General features: G+C 44.9%; 1 protein-coding gene across 1 annotated transcript; it reads left to right on the top strand.

Annotated features, from left to right (window-relative positions):
• Nucleotides 1-5,590: 5,590 nt before the first annotated feature.
• On the top strand, nt 5,591-13,834 carry LOC149342870 (oxytocin receptor-like). The gene is made up of 2 exons (XM_089542248.1): nt 5,591-6,370; nt 13,023-13,834. The coding sequence occupies exons 1-2, from the start codon at nt 5,591-5,593 to the stop codon at nt 13,398-13,400; spliced, it is 1,158 nt and encodes a 385-aa protein (XP_089398374.1). The 3' UTR covers nt 13,401-13,834.
• Nucleotides 13,835-17,019: the final 3,185 nt, after the last annotated feature.

Below are 17,019 nucleotides of genomic sequence, written 5' to 3'. Positions count from 1 at the left end.
CACTTCACAGACCTTTCCGATTTCAGCAAAAGCAAAACCAAATACTCTTGTTACGTTGACTGCGAGTAAAAAAATTAGGATGTAGGAAACGAGAGACACCAACTTTCAACAAGCCAGAGATTAAATGATGAAGTCACTTTTTCTTACTGTTGCTACGGTATGTCCTGACATTATTCTCACTGCTTTTTCTACTCGAATTAGTTCCCAAGCTTTTCGCCTGACACCCCACTTAATTAAACTCTCAAGTCACGATGACTGGGGCTGAGCTGATTATTTCTTTCGCGGAAGGTAATTGCTCGTCCGTTGGATTTATTATCTGTTACCCACGGCCCACGCAATAAGGCCGTTAGTGTGGCGGAATCGTAAGGTGTAGGGGAGAAGGCAGGGCATAGGAATTACATCTTGGGATAATTACTGACGCGTCGAAAGCTGCAAGATAAGCTCTGCTGCCGCAAAGCAGGTTCCCTCCGTCTATATATGATTTGTTTTTTCTTGCTTCCGTTAGTGGCGGCCTCTTTGCTTCTCATTTAGAGATGCAGAGCAGCAATCTGTGCAGGTGTCGCGAGAATGTCTTATTGGTTTGTTTGTGGCTTTGGTTTTCTTACTCTGTGCTTCTTATACAACTTCGCAAGGCTGCTGTCTTCTAGTTGAGCGGGCCACCGCTCTATCAGTAATTAGGTGAGCTTGTGAACTTGTCAGGGAGTAGCTTTAATTAAGTATCGCACTCTGGCAGGTTAGCGAGAGCTTTTAGGAGCCCCTCTACAGTTGGACTGCTTGTGAGAGTTTCATTACACGAACACCGAAACTGAGAAGCTGCGGTTTTAGACCGAACTACTGAAGTCATAAAGTAAAGAAGTGCTTCATTACTTGAAAGTGGCTCCGCAAACAGCATGTGAGCTGCTGTTGACAGCAGACGTTGGTCTACAGCGTTAACTGAGCGTACTTTAAACCAGCATCGCTTAGCTGCTATGTATTGAAGAGTTCAAGCCCAATGCGATTTCTTGCCTTTGTTGTCAAGCCAGTACGAGGGGGTGCTGAAAAGTTCCTTGCTTTGCCCCCTTTCATGTCGAATTCAAAAATTAGTTTGGTACCATAAAAAAGCAAGATATCTTTTTATTTAACTGTGCAAGTATCAGATGTCTCTTGTTTTTATATAACTATTTTTAATTTAAGGTAGAACGTAAAATGGCAGAGGCACAAGCAAGTTTCACGCCTGTGGAGTTACGGGTCGTGATAAAGTTTTTGTTTCTGTAGGAAAAGTCTGCAAATGACATTCGCAGTGAGATGTCACAAATACTAAAGGAGAAGTGTCCCTCCTGCAGCACTGTCAAAACCTGGGTTGCTCGTTTCAAGACTGGGCCTTTAACTGCTGAAGATGAGCGCCGTAGTGGGGGCCTCACAACCTCAACACACCCGGCAACAAGCGATTCTCTCCATAAGCTGATTCTTGAGGATCGGGGAATATCCGCCAAAGAGATAGCCCGGATACTGGTCCTCTCCTGAGAGCGCATTGGTTTTATTATTACCGATATCCTAGACATGCGCGAGCTTTCAGCGAAGTGGGTGTCGAAATGCTTGAACAGTGAACAGAAGGAGGCTCGAGTTGAGGCATCCAGAGCTGTTTTGACCCATTTTGATGCTACAAAAGCCCAATTTGAATAGATTAGTGACTGAGAATGAAACATGGCTCCACATTTATCATCCCGAAACCAAGTAACAGTCAAAGGAATGACGCCACAGTGGGTCCCTGCGACCGAAGAAATTCTGCGCCCAGAAATCGGCCAAAAAAGACATGGTGTTCGTTTTCTGGGACAAAGATGGAATTCTGCTGGTAGACTACCTACCTCAGGGCTGTAGTGTAAGCGGAGAATATTATGCCGGCCTTCTCGACAAGCTGAAACAGGCAGTTAAGACGAAACGCCAGGGAAAGCTGAACAAAGGAATCCCTTCGTTGCAGGACAATGCATCTGCGCACACGTCTAAAGTCCTGGCTGTCAAACTTAAGGCTCTGGGTTTCCAAATGGTCCACTATCCCCCCTATTCACCCGATTTGGCCCCTTCTGACTACCATCTGTTTCCCAACTTGAAGAAAAATCTGAAGGGTCGTCATTTCGACGACATTCCAGACGTCAAACTTGCTGCTGAAAGCTGGTTTGACGACCTGTCACATATATTTTTTTTTATTTACGAGAAAAGCTGAAAGAACGATGCAACGAGTGCATCAGACTCAGGGGGGAATATGTTGAATAAATGTGCACTTTCAAAACTCTGGCTACATTCTTTCTGCACAAAGCGAGGAACTTTTCAGCACCCCCTCGTATGAAATGAGACGGCATACTTACAGCATGCTATTTTAGGTAGTTGGTGGCGCAGCAAAGGGGTAGCCATTTTGAAAATCTTAGCCTGATGCCATAGGCTTTCCCTAAATTCATATAAAACATTTAACTAACCTCTGTTTCTAAAGTGGTTTCTAAAATGCATAGTAAATCTGACCATGCCGCAAAAGTTCTGAGAGACCTCCAACTTTTGGTGACGGCAGCCGCTCGACAGAACGCATTTTCACTGGTCGGTATATTGGCTGTTGGCGTCGTGTGTGCATGGTGCAGCTTTCAGACAAAAAACGAAGGCTCCTGCCGGTGTGAAACATTTACGAAAATTACGTACAACGGAACTTTGACCCTTGATTCTGTGCATGTGCCGACCCTATGGTCGACGAATGAACGTAATTTCCCAATATTTTGAAATTCCTCGACAACTGGCCGCTCCCTTCACTATAAAATAGTGGCATCAGAGATAAAACGAGTTTTCATCTTCGCTCCTTGCTGTTCATAAATCAACTTTAGTTTTACTGTCACGGCACTTATTTATGCATTCATTCCTCGCTGTCAGACGTTACCAAGTATGTTTTAGGAAAATGCAAGCTGCTAGTAATTTATTTTTCTATCCTTTTTGGCGCTTTACCTTATCTGCTAAGACGTCACATTTCCAGATTCTGCCCTAAGAAGCAGCCCTCGGCTTTAATGCACGCTGGGGACAAGTAGAAGTTGGCCGTTGTGATTTGGGTGCCCCGTTGTAACCACATAGAGGTCACTGACACCAAAAATACAGCTTTTAGAAGATAGACAAGGCCGAAAAACGAAATACACGTGTCGCCATCACCGCCAGGTTTCGCAAGTAAAATGCTTGCGTCGACACCGATTTATGATGCGGATCCCGGAGACCATTCACTGAAAAATGGTGGCAGCCCGTCCTTCACGTTAAGGACGTCCCACGTTTGAATCGAGTGCCGGGAAATTTGCTAATCCAATTTTCTACGCAATATTTGGGTCTTTTACTGCCGGACAAACGTCAATGTAGCCAAAGACAGTCAAGCAATCACTCTTTATTGACAACAATAATTCGACGGAGTTATCTTCGTCTTATTTCCGTCTTCCGTTCGAACATCCGTCTTCCGTTAACTTTGAAGCCGAGCTGAGAAACATACCTTAGTCAGATGTTCTTCATCAATGTGCCTCCGGAACCCACAAAAGACCACTGCCGAAGTTAGAAACGGCTACTGGTGACAATAAAAAGGCAGTGAAGCATACAGAAAACTAACCCTCGGAGAGGCACAACGCTGAGTGCCATCACGCCAAGCATAGCTTAGAAAGAGCGGTCTCCCTAGAGTCCACGCTGCAAACGATCGATGGAAGACGACATTTCATTCGGCACTTAGAAGCGCTGTTGTGCGACGGTTTCTGTCTTACGTTTCACGACCATCCCGCACGCCAAGGAAGGGGAGAATCAAGAGATGGAAGGAATGTAACGACTCCCAGGAACCATAGGCGGACAGGAGTTGCACGCTATGTGGTATTACAGGAACAAGGAAGACGAAGGAATGGAACCGAAATAGCAGGCGCGCCTTGAGTGAGAGTGTCGCAAAGCTCTCACGCCATCTGGAACGTGGCGTACAAAGGGTGTAGTGCTGAATGAACCGCGAAAATATTGTCGCGTGAAAACCCATCCCGACAGACACGGGTCAGAAGCTGCGGCTGGCATCAGTAATGGCCCAGTGGCGAAATTGACGTTGCTATTTACTCAGAGGGAGTGCTTTAACAGAGCCATACGCTTGCGTGTTCTTTTCAAGCGCGCATGCTCCGAGACGTGTCCCCGTAGAATCGTTGTGGGCGTCAGCGACGCGACAGCCATTGCGTGACGTTGCTTGCGATTTTCTCTAGTCCCTTTGGTAGAAGCCTTACGCAACGTGTTTCTTTACGCTCAACAGGAAGGGACCGGTTGCGAAGCCGACCGTGACTTCACTGCACGCCACCCGACACACAACAACCGTAGAGCGGAAGTCGCTAATGCGAAGTAGCATTTTATTTAAAAAAAAATTAACCTCATAATGTTACACGAGCACTGAATAGTTCTTCAGCGGAACGCGTCTCGAGACTATTTGTTACTGTTGCCAAGAATTTATTCTATTTCGTTCAATACTTTAATACCTTGCTCTTACAGCATAACCATACGAAAAAAACGTTCTGTTATCATCGAAGGCGAAAAATTTTGACCAGAGATTTTTTTCGGATTAGTTCGTTGAGGAATACTGGCAACGATGAGAGCAACTTCTGATACTTTTTGCACGTTGCACGTTTTGCACGTCTTGCTTTCGCTGATAGCTTGTCTAACTGCAACACATTTGCGCGCTCTTTCTAGAATGTGCGTCATCTTAATCTACTTATTGGGCTATTGGAAAAGCTGCATGAATTCTTTTCGGACGCAGTACATCACACGTGCTCAGCCCTATTCGCATATTGATTTGAACTATTTTGGGAAAGAATGGATATTTTGACGCAACTTCTTTCCAGTTCCGGGTAAAGTACACAATTCAGTTTACATCTAACTGTAGCCCTCTGGAGTTGTTCGGACGGGCCACTAATTAAAAAAAAGGTAGAACAGAACACTTTACTCCATCAGTCACAGCTTAATTAAAGATTGAAATGTCATGCACGAGATATATACGCGAAACTGAATCTTAGCAGTGGCCTTTTCGTTGGTACTCATTTTCTGGATCTCGACTTCCAGATTTTGTAAAAGATGCTCACAGCATTGTTCAACGGGTCATTAGAATCAAGAAGTGTGCAGGCAAAAGAAAGGATAGTCACAGACACAGAATTGCAAACTCTATTACAAAGCGTGACCACTAGGATCTTTATAATATTAAATCCAATCTGTAGCGAACGCGAAACTGCCTCATTTAGGAAATATATCAGATTTTTTTCACAGAAACAGACCTAGATTGCTTGATGAAAGGTACGGCAATCCAGTTGTTCTAGGAGGCAGCCGTGTAGAGAAATTGATTTTCACACGTATATGTAATTATTGGACATTTTCTTTTTTTGACAGACGGGCACAAACTATGTACAAGAAACACAGACAACAAGCGTCATGTCAGTGCTAGTCTTCCGGTGCGGACTGTCTGCAACTCTTCTTGAGAGACCTGCGCTGCAGGAGGGGACCAGTCCTGCTTCGGATGTTTTGATTGTCTGAAGCAGAGCAGCAAGGGCCGAACCTGAAGATGTTTTATTTCAAGCCAATAGCTACGTGAAAAATGACGGCATCACCCGGCCATACTCATGGCGCAGATCATTTCGAAAACAGCACGCTCACATTTCTAATCAGCGCGAACGCCACTGACGTCGTCGCCGCTAACGCTGAAGACATCTTGGGCCCGCGCTACCACAAACGAGCCCGCATCGCCATCATCATCGTGATGATCGTCGCATCGGTCGTGGGAAATACAATCGTCTGCTGGAAGCTCGTCTTCAAGCGGCACCACAGACGAGTGTCCAAGGCCAGGGTGCTATTCCTCAACCTGGCCATCGCGGACCTTCTGGTGGCCTGCATCACAATGACGTCACAGGTTGTGTGGGAAGTGATGGGAAGGCTGTGGATCGCAGGTGATGCTTTCTGCCGCCTGTTCAAGTTTCTGCAGACGTTCGCGCTCGTTTCGTCCACATACATGTTGGTGGTCATCGCGTTGGACCGACACATCGCCATCGCTACTCCGTTGGCGCCAAGCCCGGACCCATGGCGTCTGGCTGCCTTCACTTGGCTAGCGTCCTGCCTGCCTTCGCTACCGAACGTCTACGTGTTCCACAGCGTGGAGGTGGCTCCGGGGAAGTGCTTCTGCGCGTCCATATTCTATGACCGCGGCATGCCCCTCTACCACCGTCAGGTGTATATGGGATTTGTGTTCCTCATGGTGTTCGTCGCACCGCTGGTCCTCCTGGTGACGTTTTACACAGGGATCCTGTGGGCCATGTGGCAGCACAGCTCCAGGAGCGGAAAAGTTGGCCAGCAGACGGCATCATCGCTTCCACGAGCCAAGGTACGTCAGTTCCGATAAATTCTTCACATTGCCAGTTATCACCTTTGTGGACCTCCTGTCGTGCTGCGTATGCAAAAGCAGTTTTAAAACGGGGCATCTTAATTATGCCTATGAGTGCTGGATCACTTATCGCAAGCTAGATCATTTAAATAAACAGCAAGTCAGACAATCAATCACTGAGCAGGAAAAGCCAGCTGAGGGGAATATCAGCTCAAAAGAAAGCAACGTTCAAAAGGGCCATGGCACAAACTGTCTCAGGAGCCAGTGTGCTTCTCTGAGGTATGAAAACGGCTTCGCTGCGTTTTAGATACTCCATTATTGAGAACGAAAGTTAGATTTTCGCACTCGTTCTGCGCTGTGTAAACACAAACTCCTGTGTTCTCTGCAGTCTATTTTTTCAACTTTTTCAGCCAGGTAGTGAACAACTTAAAACAAATCTTAATGACGAAAAATTTTGTTGGAATGTTCTCGTTCCTCTTCGCTCGATTTAAGTTCGGTTAACCTGCTTCCGTTATTCGTTAGGTGGCAATAAAATGAGAAAAGAATGTTCTGTACGTTTTCTTTATTTTTTTTGCGTCACATGTTTTTCAAACCAATCTCCTGTCAGCAAATGCAGTCGTTTTGATGGGTGGCACTTCAGTGCGCTCTAGACGCGCTATAATTGCACCACAGAATATTGCGAAGAGGAGGAGCAAGAGGCCGTGTAATTGTTTTTCTGCGTGAAAAATTCGGGACGCCACTGTTTCCCCCCCCCCCCCCCCTTCAAACTGAGAAGAAAAAAAAAACGCTCTATGCAGGTTCAGCTTCGTTCCGAGCCTCAAGAGAGAGGAAGGAATGCATTATAAGACATTTTGGTATAATGGATGGAAGGTAGGTGAAGCATAAATCTTTTCGAGGCGAGAATAATTGTAAAGAGGAAAGACATACGAGCACAAAAATACGAACAAGGAAATAGTGAGGGAATGCGATGACCACTGTGCTTTCAACAAACTTTGTTGGACGAAGGTCGTTCATACATACAGCGTGTTCCGCAGTTAAGCACGCGCCGTAGAGTGCTTCCCTCAGCTTAAGTGATGAGTTCTTCGAACTAGAATTTTGCACATAAATGGCATTTGATCGGCATAATCGGTTTATGTTACATTTGTTGGGAGTACTTGTCTGAATCCATCAAAAAAGGTGGGTATTCGCATCATATGCGGCGGCGACGAAACAAAAGTCGGTATCTCAGCGATTGTACCGGTGGCGCCATCTCGTTTTTCAGCCGTGGAGATTCAGCAAATGAGGGGGGTTAGGGGTGGGAGAGGGGAGGGGGGATTTTTTTTTTTTTCTGGAGGTTTGAAGACGCTTTTTCACGAAAGACATAAAATTCAGTGGAGTTTTTGGCCAAACTAGGCTGTTTGTGTGTTTATTGATAAAGAAGTTGAAAACGCGTCTTCAGACCTCCCGAAAACCTTTGCCGAATCTACACGGCTGACAAGCGAGATGGCGCTACCGGTGCAATCGCTGAAATAACCGCTAGTTTTGTTTCGTCGTTGCCGCAGACGATGTGATTATCCGACGTTTCTTGATTGATTCAGGCAAGCACTGCAAACAAATGTACTATAAAACAATTCTGCCGACCAAATACCATTTCTGTGCAAAATTAGAGATTGAATAACCAGTTAAGCCGAGAGGAGCACTATACGGCGTGCGTTTATTTATTTATTTATTTCAAGATACCCCTAAAGGCCCTCTTTCACGAGGGTATTACATAGGGGGTGGTAAAAATTACAAATTGTATACATAAAAGGAACATTTAACATGAGTAACATGAGTGCTAAGCAGTCTCTATAGCAGCTTCTTTACCTATGTGGCAAGGCGAGTACCGCAAACAGTGACGTAGTTTTATATATTTATCTAGGAAAACCCCATTCCACTGCGCGGAAGAACCACTAACATGTCACTAATGCAATCATCACCTCGTTTATTGATATAAAGAAATTCACATTAAGTTTTATCGCGTCTTTTCATAAACACTTTGCAATCCAATAGGCGTGGCTCTCAGCGACACTACTCTTCATCGAGCAGGCTTGGATGCATGTTTATAAACACGTGACTGTTCGAGGTCCGCGCCTTGACGCATCGGTAAAGAAGCTGCTGTATAGACGCTCTTTGTCCACTAAAACTTGTAAAAAGTACAGCGCTCGTCCAGTTCTCTCACTATGTCCGTGTTCGTATTTTTGCGCTCCTGTGTCTTTCCTGAATATGCACCTGTTAACATGCTCCGCTGCAAGTACTTCTGAATATCTGCAAACTCACGTTGCAACTGTTAACTTCATATGCAACACATTGGACACAAGAACGAAAGATAGGAGCGACGAGCTTCTGTTTTGTTTGTGCCGCATGGGTCCCTCCGTGAAGTAATCCGTCTTTAGACAACAAGCCCGGAATCAAACGGTCTTAGAATTCAAGAAATCGGTTTGTTTTTAGTCCAGCAGAGGCCTACCAGAGGAAGCTACTTGCGGCAATTAGTCGCGCGTCTGCCAATCCAGAAGAATCATCGTGCGTGATAGACAAACTAGGCGTTGAACTAAACCAATGTGTGTTAACATGTTCGTGTATTTCCACCATTCTCGACAAAAAAAAGTAGAAACACTGCAACAGTTGTACCGGTGACTACAAGTTCTGCAAATGATCCCCGTCATAGAGGTAACCTGTAGGGAAGTGTGGGAATCCCAACAAGCACGAACCTTATGCGAACGTTGCTTGTGGTATTCTCTGAAAGTTTGAACACTCTTCAAATTAGATGTGGCGGCTCCTTGAAAGGGGACACGGAATAGAAAAAAAGGCGCAGTGCAGAGACTGCTTCGATATTTTGTAGAATTTTGTTTATTTACTTCCGTTCGGAGTCAGAGCCAGTTCGGTTTATTTTTCTTGGCCGAAAAACTTTCTCGTTGGTTCGGCTATGTTCCGAAGCGTTCTAAAGAGAGGAAAGTCGCTGCGCCGTGGGCATTCCGTTTCATCGCCGCTGCGGGTGGACATGCGCCTCTCATATCCCTTGTTATCGGATGCCGCACATTGCTGCACTCTATCCATCATCCTTCTAGTTGTACTCTCTTTGTAGCATCTCGTTTCAATGCACTCCGAAGTTTCTGCATTGAATACAGAGACCTTTGATAGCGGCGCAACCCGGGATTGAATATTCGTTGTTTAGGGGAAAAAAAAGTCCAGGGAGGAACGGTGTAGGCTGATACATCTCCCTGCCTTGAAAGCTATGAGCGAGATAGAAGGATTCTGCACTTTGTAGCGAGCCGATCATATTCCAACGGAGTACGCTTAGGTGTCGTTTGGACAGATCGCCTGCATCCTCCTCTTCCCCCCCCCCCCCCCCCCCCCCCCCCCCCCCCCCCCCAGCTCTCCAAAGAAACCTGCAAATTCGCCTTGTCCAAGATGGTCCTTTCGTTGTACTGGATGTTCGGCACCCTTTCACGCAGTAGCAGGTCATTTTTATGTACTATTTTTTGGTGTCTTGCTCTTTATTTCCTCTCTTGCGCTCCTGACCGAGAAATTCCCTGAATGGCGGCCTTTCATGTCCGGTCAGTCCTCGGAAAGAAGCTTTCTTTGTATGTGACACGACCGAACAGATTAAAGGGCCCGGCTTTCTAAAGAAGTTTCGGGGCTGTTCAGTGTATAGTCGATTCATGACGACTTTTTGGAAAAAAACAAACATGCATTCACGCAACCCGCCAAGCGGAAGTAAAGTTCCCTCTGAGCTGGTATTTTTTTCTAAGTGATCTTTTTTAGACGGCTCGGCAAATTGAACAGTGCATAGGCTGAATACTTTCAAGTGTACTAAAACGAAATTTTGAGAGCGCAGAAAGCCTGCCAAAGGCTTTCTGCTGGTTTGAGGTAGAGGTTAGGCAAGTATAAAAGGCAAGAGATGCAGAAAGCAATTTTATTATGACAACAGTGTACGAATGATTGCGTTTTAACGAATTTCAAACCAAAGTCTCGAGAGATATAATCATGGCGCTTAAAACGGGCTTCATAAACATATGATCGTCGGTTTTTGCCCATGTCATCGGCTTGGTAGCCATTACGTTCCGCTGCTGACAATGTAAATTACCAGCAGCGTGCTGAAATGTATGGCAGGTGCTAACACGAATGTATCAGAAAGGCATGCATTGTTCTGTTCCCTTGTTCTGACGCCTTACTGAGTCCCACACCCGCAGAAATACAGAATGAAACTGCTCCAGGAAATAATAAGGCATCAAATCATGTAATGTGCATTGGTTTTGAATACGTTTTGTTCTGAGGTTACACGTACAAACGCACTGTTTGCAGTGAAAAGTGAAGAAAAAATGCTTCCCCTTGACGTTGAGGTTTCTACTGCTTTAAATTATACTTTTTTTGTGTTAACTTCAGTACATCTGCCCAGGACTGAACTCTTTACATTTATGAAAAAAGATGAGCGGTCAGTAGAGCCACCTCAGTTCATTTCACCTTCTGGAAGTGAAAATAGGTGAAGAAATGCTGCAGTCTAATTCATTTCAACTTCTTCTGGCTTCTTTTCTTTTCATTGAATGTGATAAATTTAAATCAGCCCATGTCGTTAGCGGAATAATCGATGTGAGTGCTACGAGGCCGTGCTGAGTTGTACTAACTTCGTTAGTTCTACTTAATTAGTTGTACTGAACTTTGAGGCATTCTAACTTTGCACGCGAGAGACTAAACCTCGATAGGGCCTTTGAAATCAGTGCTGCCAGTAAGCAAAAACATCCCCGAGAAGGTTACAAGTTTGTAACCTGTTTCACAATCATAGCACACATACTTCCTGAACACTAACGCTAAATGAAACTATTTTACAAAGGCATTTTGTTATCTGCACGCAGGCCACTTTAGAGTTTGGTATAGCCTATGAGGTGGTAGCTCTCGATGCCAAATGCGTTTCTGCTCTGGAGGAGCGACAAGCTTAGTGCAACATTTTATGATAGACACACGTGAAATCTTAAAGAAAAAGTATTTTAGTGATGAAAGCGTGGATAAGCATTCTAAAAGTATGACTAACGGGAGACATAAACCTTGTAGAGTTAGGCTTACCTGCTTATCGCATTAATGAGCGACCGTTTTATTGCTTACATTTAGTCATTTTAGTTTTTCGTACCACTCAAACTTTTTCATTCTCTGTCTTCTTTCAAAGTTTTCGTTTTACTGCTGTCTATTAACGTGGACCGAAGTGTTTCCTTGTCTATAATTTTCCACCTGCAAGTTGCGGCTATAACTGTGAATTAAGTTTAATTAAAAAAATTCAGTAAAATAAAATATTTCTCTAAGTAATTAAGGCCTTATAATGATAGCCGTAGCTGCTTATGCGCCAATAAACCCAACACAACACAACACACAACACAACGCCTTATGACTGACACTATGGATTCTACAGTAGGATGAAGGGCTTTACAGCTTAACCAAAGCTATAACAACTTTCACTGTTAACAAAACAGTGCGTACAAACGATGTGGTTGCACATAAAGAACAATCTCAGCTGTGTGTTTGCCAGAATCTGCATCTGTTCCATTTCTATGTGCTCTTTTTCTTTCCTAATGAATAAGCAGGCTTTAGCACATGCATAAAGACTTTAGTTATGTGACTATCAATTTAGCGTCACTCCTGCTGAGCAGAACCGAAAACTGGGTGAGTTGGTGAACGTTCACCATTACGTACAGCGCGAAAAACGAAGACAGGGTAACAGTTTGTTTGCGTGTTTCTTCCCCTGTCTTCGTTTTTCGCGATGTGCGTAATGTTGAACTCCTGTTGACTCTTTGCAATTTTGTTAAACGGTGAAAGGTGCCTTTTTTTGTGAGGATGACACGGGCATCGGTTTTTCGCCTTTTGTTCAGTGTACACTCGTAGCCATAAATGGTAGTTAATGAACAAGTCCCGCGAGCCTTGTAATCGTTTCTACGTAATCAGAGACAGAAGCTGAGACGGAATTTCTCAATGCTACGTTTTTGCTATAAAGGCCGAATAATTAGAGCTCTTGTATAAAAACCCTGAAAAATGTGCCGTATTACCTGAAAGCAGAAGATTTTACAGCTGCCTCTATCAAGTTGTGCCTATGGCACAAGAGAAGAAAATACTACTTGTAGGACAACCGCAAAAGTGAGTAACAGCATTCACGAAAAAAAAAAACTGTCTCTAAGGTCATACTTAAGCCTACGAGTATTCCACCACCAAGATAGCCATTGTCAGATGGTCGGCAAGGTCTGCTGACGCCAACCGCGGCCCCTGGTGGGAACTAGGGGGTTAGGGCGATGAAAGGAATCGTAGAGCTTCGGGAGAGAACGGAAGCATGTGTTCAGCGTTTTCAAATCAAGAGGGGCAGTCGAAACAGGAGGCTTTAGAGCAATAATAGTAGAGGCGTAGGCGCACTGTAGATATTACGGTGTTCAGATTAATATCCTGGTAAGGTGCGCACTTGTGTCGTCCGCTTTGTTTGCGCTTGATCTGTGCCACATTGCTCTGTGGAGCTGAGCTTGCTCCAGAAGCAGTATCTTTGTTGAATGGGGCGTTCCTGGTAAAACTGATAAGCCCCATTGCTTACTGCGATGATGCTGAACAACGAGATTGTTTCTCGCCGATTTAATCGCTTGTGCTTGCGTTGTCTTTTGTGCAGGTAAAAACACTGAAGATGACAGCTGTGGTGTTCGGAGCTTTCCTGGTGACCAACGTACCCTACATGGTCCAGGAGGTGATCCTGGCATTCGGTGACCCTAGTGTCCTCAATGCCAACGTGGTGGCCCTGTCCGGTGTGATATCGGCCTCCAATAGCGCCATCAATCCATACATCTTCCTGTACTTTCAGAAGGCACGCCGTGGATCACAGCGAAGCACACTCGGAACGCTCCTGAAAAGGCTGCCATGCCTGCGGCGCTGGTTCCTTCGCACCAGTCCGACCAGACACAAGATGGCGACACTGACAGTGACCTACTCTGGTCGCCACTCTCGAACAATGACCACAGCCAACTGTGAATTGATATCTGAGAGAACTTAGTTCTTGTGATGGTTCAGTGTTTCCTTTTTTTTTTGCATTGTGGACGCTCACTTAGAAATTATGACAATGTCTCCTACAGAACACGTTTTGTCCAGCACGCGTAGCCCCAAACCTCCCGTGTATGTATTTGATTCAACCTAAAGAAAATGTGATGCCCCTCCGTTTTATATTTCTTTCTTTGATTTTTTCAGTAATTTCCCAGCGTGTGTCGTGAGCTACATCGCTCGTGAAGAGGATACGTCATGTGCCTGGAATGAGTTGACGAAGTGTGACCGTAAACGTGGGACGTCGACTTCTGAAAAGATTAAAGGAACAATGGTCTGACAAAAATGCAGGACATTGCCGTTGGACCAGTGTTGCTTTAAACTATCATCTATGGCTCATCTTTGTCCTAAGAGATGATAAAAAGAATTTGTTCGTCGTTACATCATGGGGTTACCATGCAAACTCTGTGACTGCATATAGACGTCTATTGAACACGAACTGACAAATTTTCATGGCCACTGTACATTTCGCTTTTCAGGTGACCATTCCTGTTCCCCTAGAATGTAAGTTCACAATGTATCGCATCGACGTCAAGGGGAAACGGGGCTGGGTAGATGTTGTTTGTATGTCATGTAAGATATGAAGAGAAATGTTGCATACCCAAACCAGAGTGAAATTAAGTACAAATCGCTGATTGTTTAGTGTAGTGTGCAAGCGCTCAAAACAAGTGTGTAAGGACAATTTTACGCGCGTTTCGTGGCTATACGTCTGGGTGTGCGCTGACCATTGACTCGGTGCTATTCCTGCCACGGATGTATGCGCAGCGCAAGAGAGAACAAGTACTACTTGTTGTGAACCAATGTTGTGTTTTCAGAGAGCCGATACGGATGCGGTTACAGAAGCTGATATTTTTGTTTTTAGTACAACCGCTCAGTAGTACAACGGTTTCAACAATAGTGTCGGCTGTTGTGACTGCCTTCATTTAGTGGACTTCTCAGAAGCGGCTATCATCTGTGATGCGTCCCTGCCCTTATCGACGTAAAAACTGGTCTGCTCAACAGTTATCCGTGTTGCTGAGCGACATTCTGATATTTTCTGGTTCAGAGTTGCGCCTAGATGTGTTTGTTCATGCACCAGGTAGATCTTTGTACTCCTTCCGTGATGACATCATTTCATAGCTGGCTGCCCTGTATTCTGAAAAAATTTTAGACTGCAGTGTTCATGTCGAACTTGTCAGGTAATTATTGAATTGTTGACTGAAGGATGACGTTTAGTGTAGTTGTTGGTTTACAACCTTGGTAAAAAGCTTAACAGGCTTAACAAGTTAAGTCTGGAACATACATCTTATTTTCTATGTCCAATGCTTATGTGCGGTTGCTCCATCAGTCAACGGCTTTGCTTCGCTCTAAAATCTTATCCCGCCGCTCTCTAGAGGGAGAGATGGCTTAAGCTTTCCCTAATAAGTCACTAAAGCTTATATTGTCAGATGTGGACATCAAGATGATGAAAGTTATATTGCTAACGCGAAATAACCATTCATGATGATTAAAACCAAAGAAAATTCAAAGTGCTTCTGCTTCTTTTGCTGCCTTCGTGCTGGTGTGCCGTCAGGTGTAAAATTCAAAGGGATGCGTTCCACGCCAGAGCCATGCTTTCGCCTAGCTTATAGGGACGGTACGGTCTTACGTATGTGCATATTTCTTTGCGCGCATTCATTTATGTGGTGCGACGGTGTGCGTGAAAATGCGCAAGTTTTTGTGCAGTGGCGCTCTCTACTGCATCTGCACTCTTCCTGGTCACGTACAATTCTTTTCATCCTGCGCGTCCGCCGCTGGTCCTCCTCATCAAATATTGAAGCATTATTTATGCAAGTTCCGCGTGCTCCTGGCATATTTTTGCAATTACCAGAGCACACAGAGGAAGCAGGCAAATGCCAAACTCTATGCGGGAGCACGCCTGCAGTTTGGCGTTTCTCTGGTTCTTTTGTGTACCGATGTAATCGTAGTGATATGCCAGGAGCAAATCGGGGCTGACACGAATAATGCTTCAATATTTGATAAGAATCAGCTGCGGAAACTTGGCCTGAAGATGTAACTGTTTCGTCACTGTTAGAACTTCTTTCGTGCGCACCGCCGCTGCTTTCATTGAGATTCAATGATTATTATTTATTTTTTTAGGAAAATGCAGCCTTCAAATGCTCAGGACGTGCCACTTTCACATTTCCGCGATGAATATAGTTCGAAACCGTGTTGTGTGTGGTTATGGTGCGGCAGGTATTTTATACAAACTGTGCTGGCAATTAGTCTGCGTGCGTCTCGCAGTCATAAAAAGAATGCTTCTTCTACATGCCCTCAGAATGCCAATGTTATCCAAGAACTCCAAGGTTAGCTTTACTGTCGCGCTTGCCGCTCAGTTAGCGGGCACTCAGGAAACATAATATGCACGATGATCCCCTGTGTCTCATCTGGCCTTCATAGACTCGAATAAGCATTTTAGGGTCTTGAAAACATGGTCGCACTATTAGAAAAATGCTAAACATCACACACAAAGGCATGGTTCAAGCAAGAGGTAAAAGAAAACGATGGATGTTGCGCAACATCAAAGCGTGTTCAAGTAAATAACCGTTCCTTCGGCAAGGTTTGCTGGTCGCGTTTGAAGGTGTTGTGTTTTTTCGCGGGCTGAGTGGCAGGGTGATGCTTATAATCGAAAACCTTCTGAAGAATGAGGGATTATATTGCCGCAGACTAGTAGAGAAAGAAGTAGGTAGCGGAGTGGCAGGGAGCGCTCACGCCAGGCGTGCTGCCATTACCATCTGTCATGTTGTTCTGATTTCATCGGCTTGCCGTCAATTAACAATATTTTTAAGCGCAACGAAATAGTTCCTGCAGCAGAGTGTTTTATCCCGAATTCGCCTTTCGTCGTGCTCTGCAGCCGCGGCAAATATTGCTTCACATTCTACCTACACAAAATTTCGCTCTGTTCTAAACCAAAGCCCTCTAAGAAATAAATGTTTTTCTTGGTCAAGGATCTCTTTTTTTTTTTTTTTACCTGCACATCAAGTTTCTGGCGCACCACTTTGTTAATATGCCATTTCCAGGGCCTCCTTTAGACAAATAATAATGCGTCTTTCGACTACACGAAACAACTCGACCGGAATACTTTTAATTTCAGTGCGAAAACTTTACCATCGAGCACCATTCCCACACTTTCGTCGCTTTGTCGCCGTGTACTTCGAGTATCCCTGTGTTTCTCTACCTTTAAAAACAAATACTGTGCCGAAGGCAATGTTCCCTGTGTTTGTTCCAGAGCCCCAGTAGCCTGTAGCTCTCTACTATATCTTCGTTAGCGCTCGTGCATTGATTGGTTTGGTTTATGGGGTTTAACGTTCCAAACAGACTCAGGCTATGTGGGGCGCCGTAGGGAAAGGCTCAGGAAAATTTCGACAGGCTTGGGCTCTTTAACATGCACTTACATCGTACACTACACCGGCCTCTACAATTTTGCCTCCATCGAAATTCGACTGTCGCGGTTATGATCGAGCCCGCGTTTTTCGGGTCAGCTGCCGAGCACCATAACCACTGAGCCACCATGGCGGCGCTCCAGTGTTTGAGAGTAGCGGATCCTGCCTTCTGAT

The sequence above is a fragment of the Amblyomma mixtum genome, chromosome 5 (genome assembly GCF_055824585.1).
Source record: "Amblyomma mixtum isolate Tamu chromosome 5, ASM5582458v1, whole genome shotgun sequence".
NCBI classification, from domain to species: Eukaryota; Metazoa; Arthropoda; class Arachnida; order Ixodida; family Ixodidae; genus Amblyomma; species Amblyomma mixtum.
The sequence above is the reverse complement of the archived record's forward strand: the minus strand, read 5'-3'. Positions and strand labels throughout refer to the sequence as shown.

Coding starts and splice junctions, on each gene's coding strand:
- LOC149342870 (XM_089542248.1), top strand. CDS start 5,591: ATGACGGCATCACCCGGCCATACTCATGGCGCAGATCATTTCGAAAAC. Junction 6,371..13,022: donor CATCGCTTCCACGAGCCAAG/GTACGTCAGTTC, acceptor TCTTTTGTGCAG/GTAAAAACACTGAAGATGAC.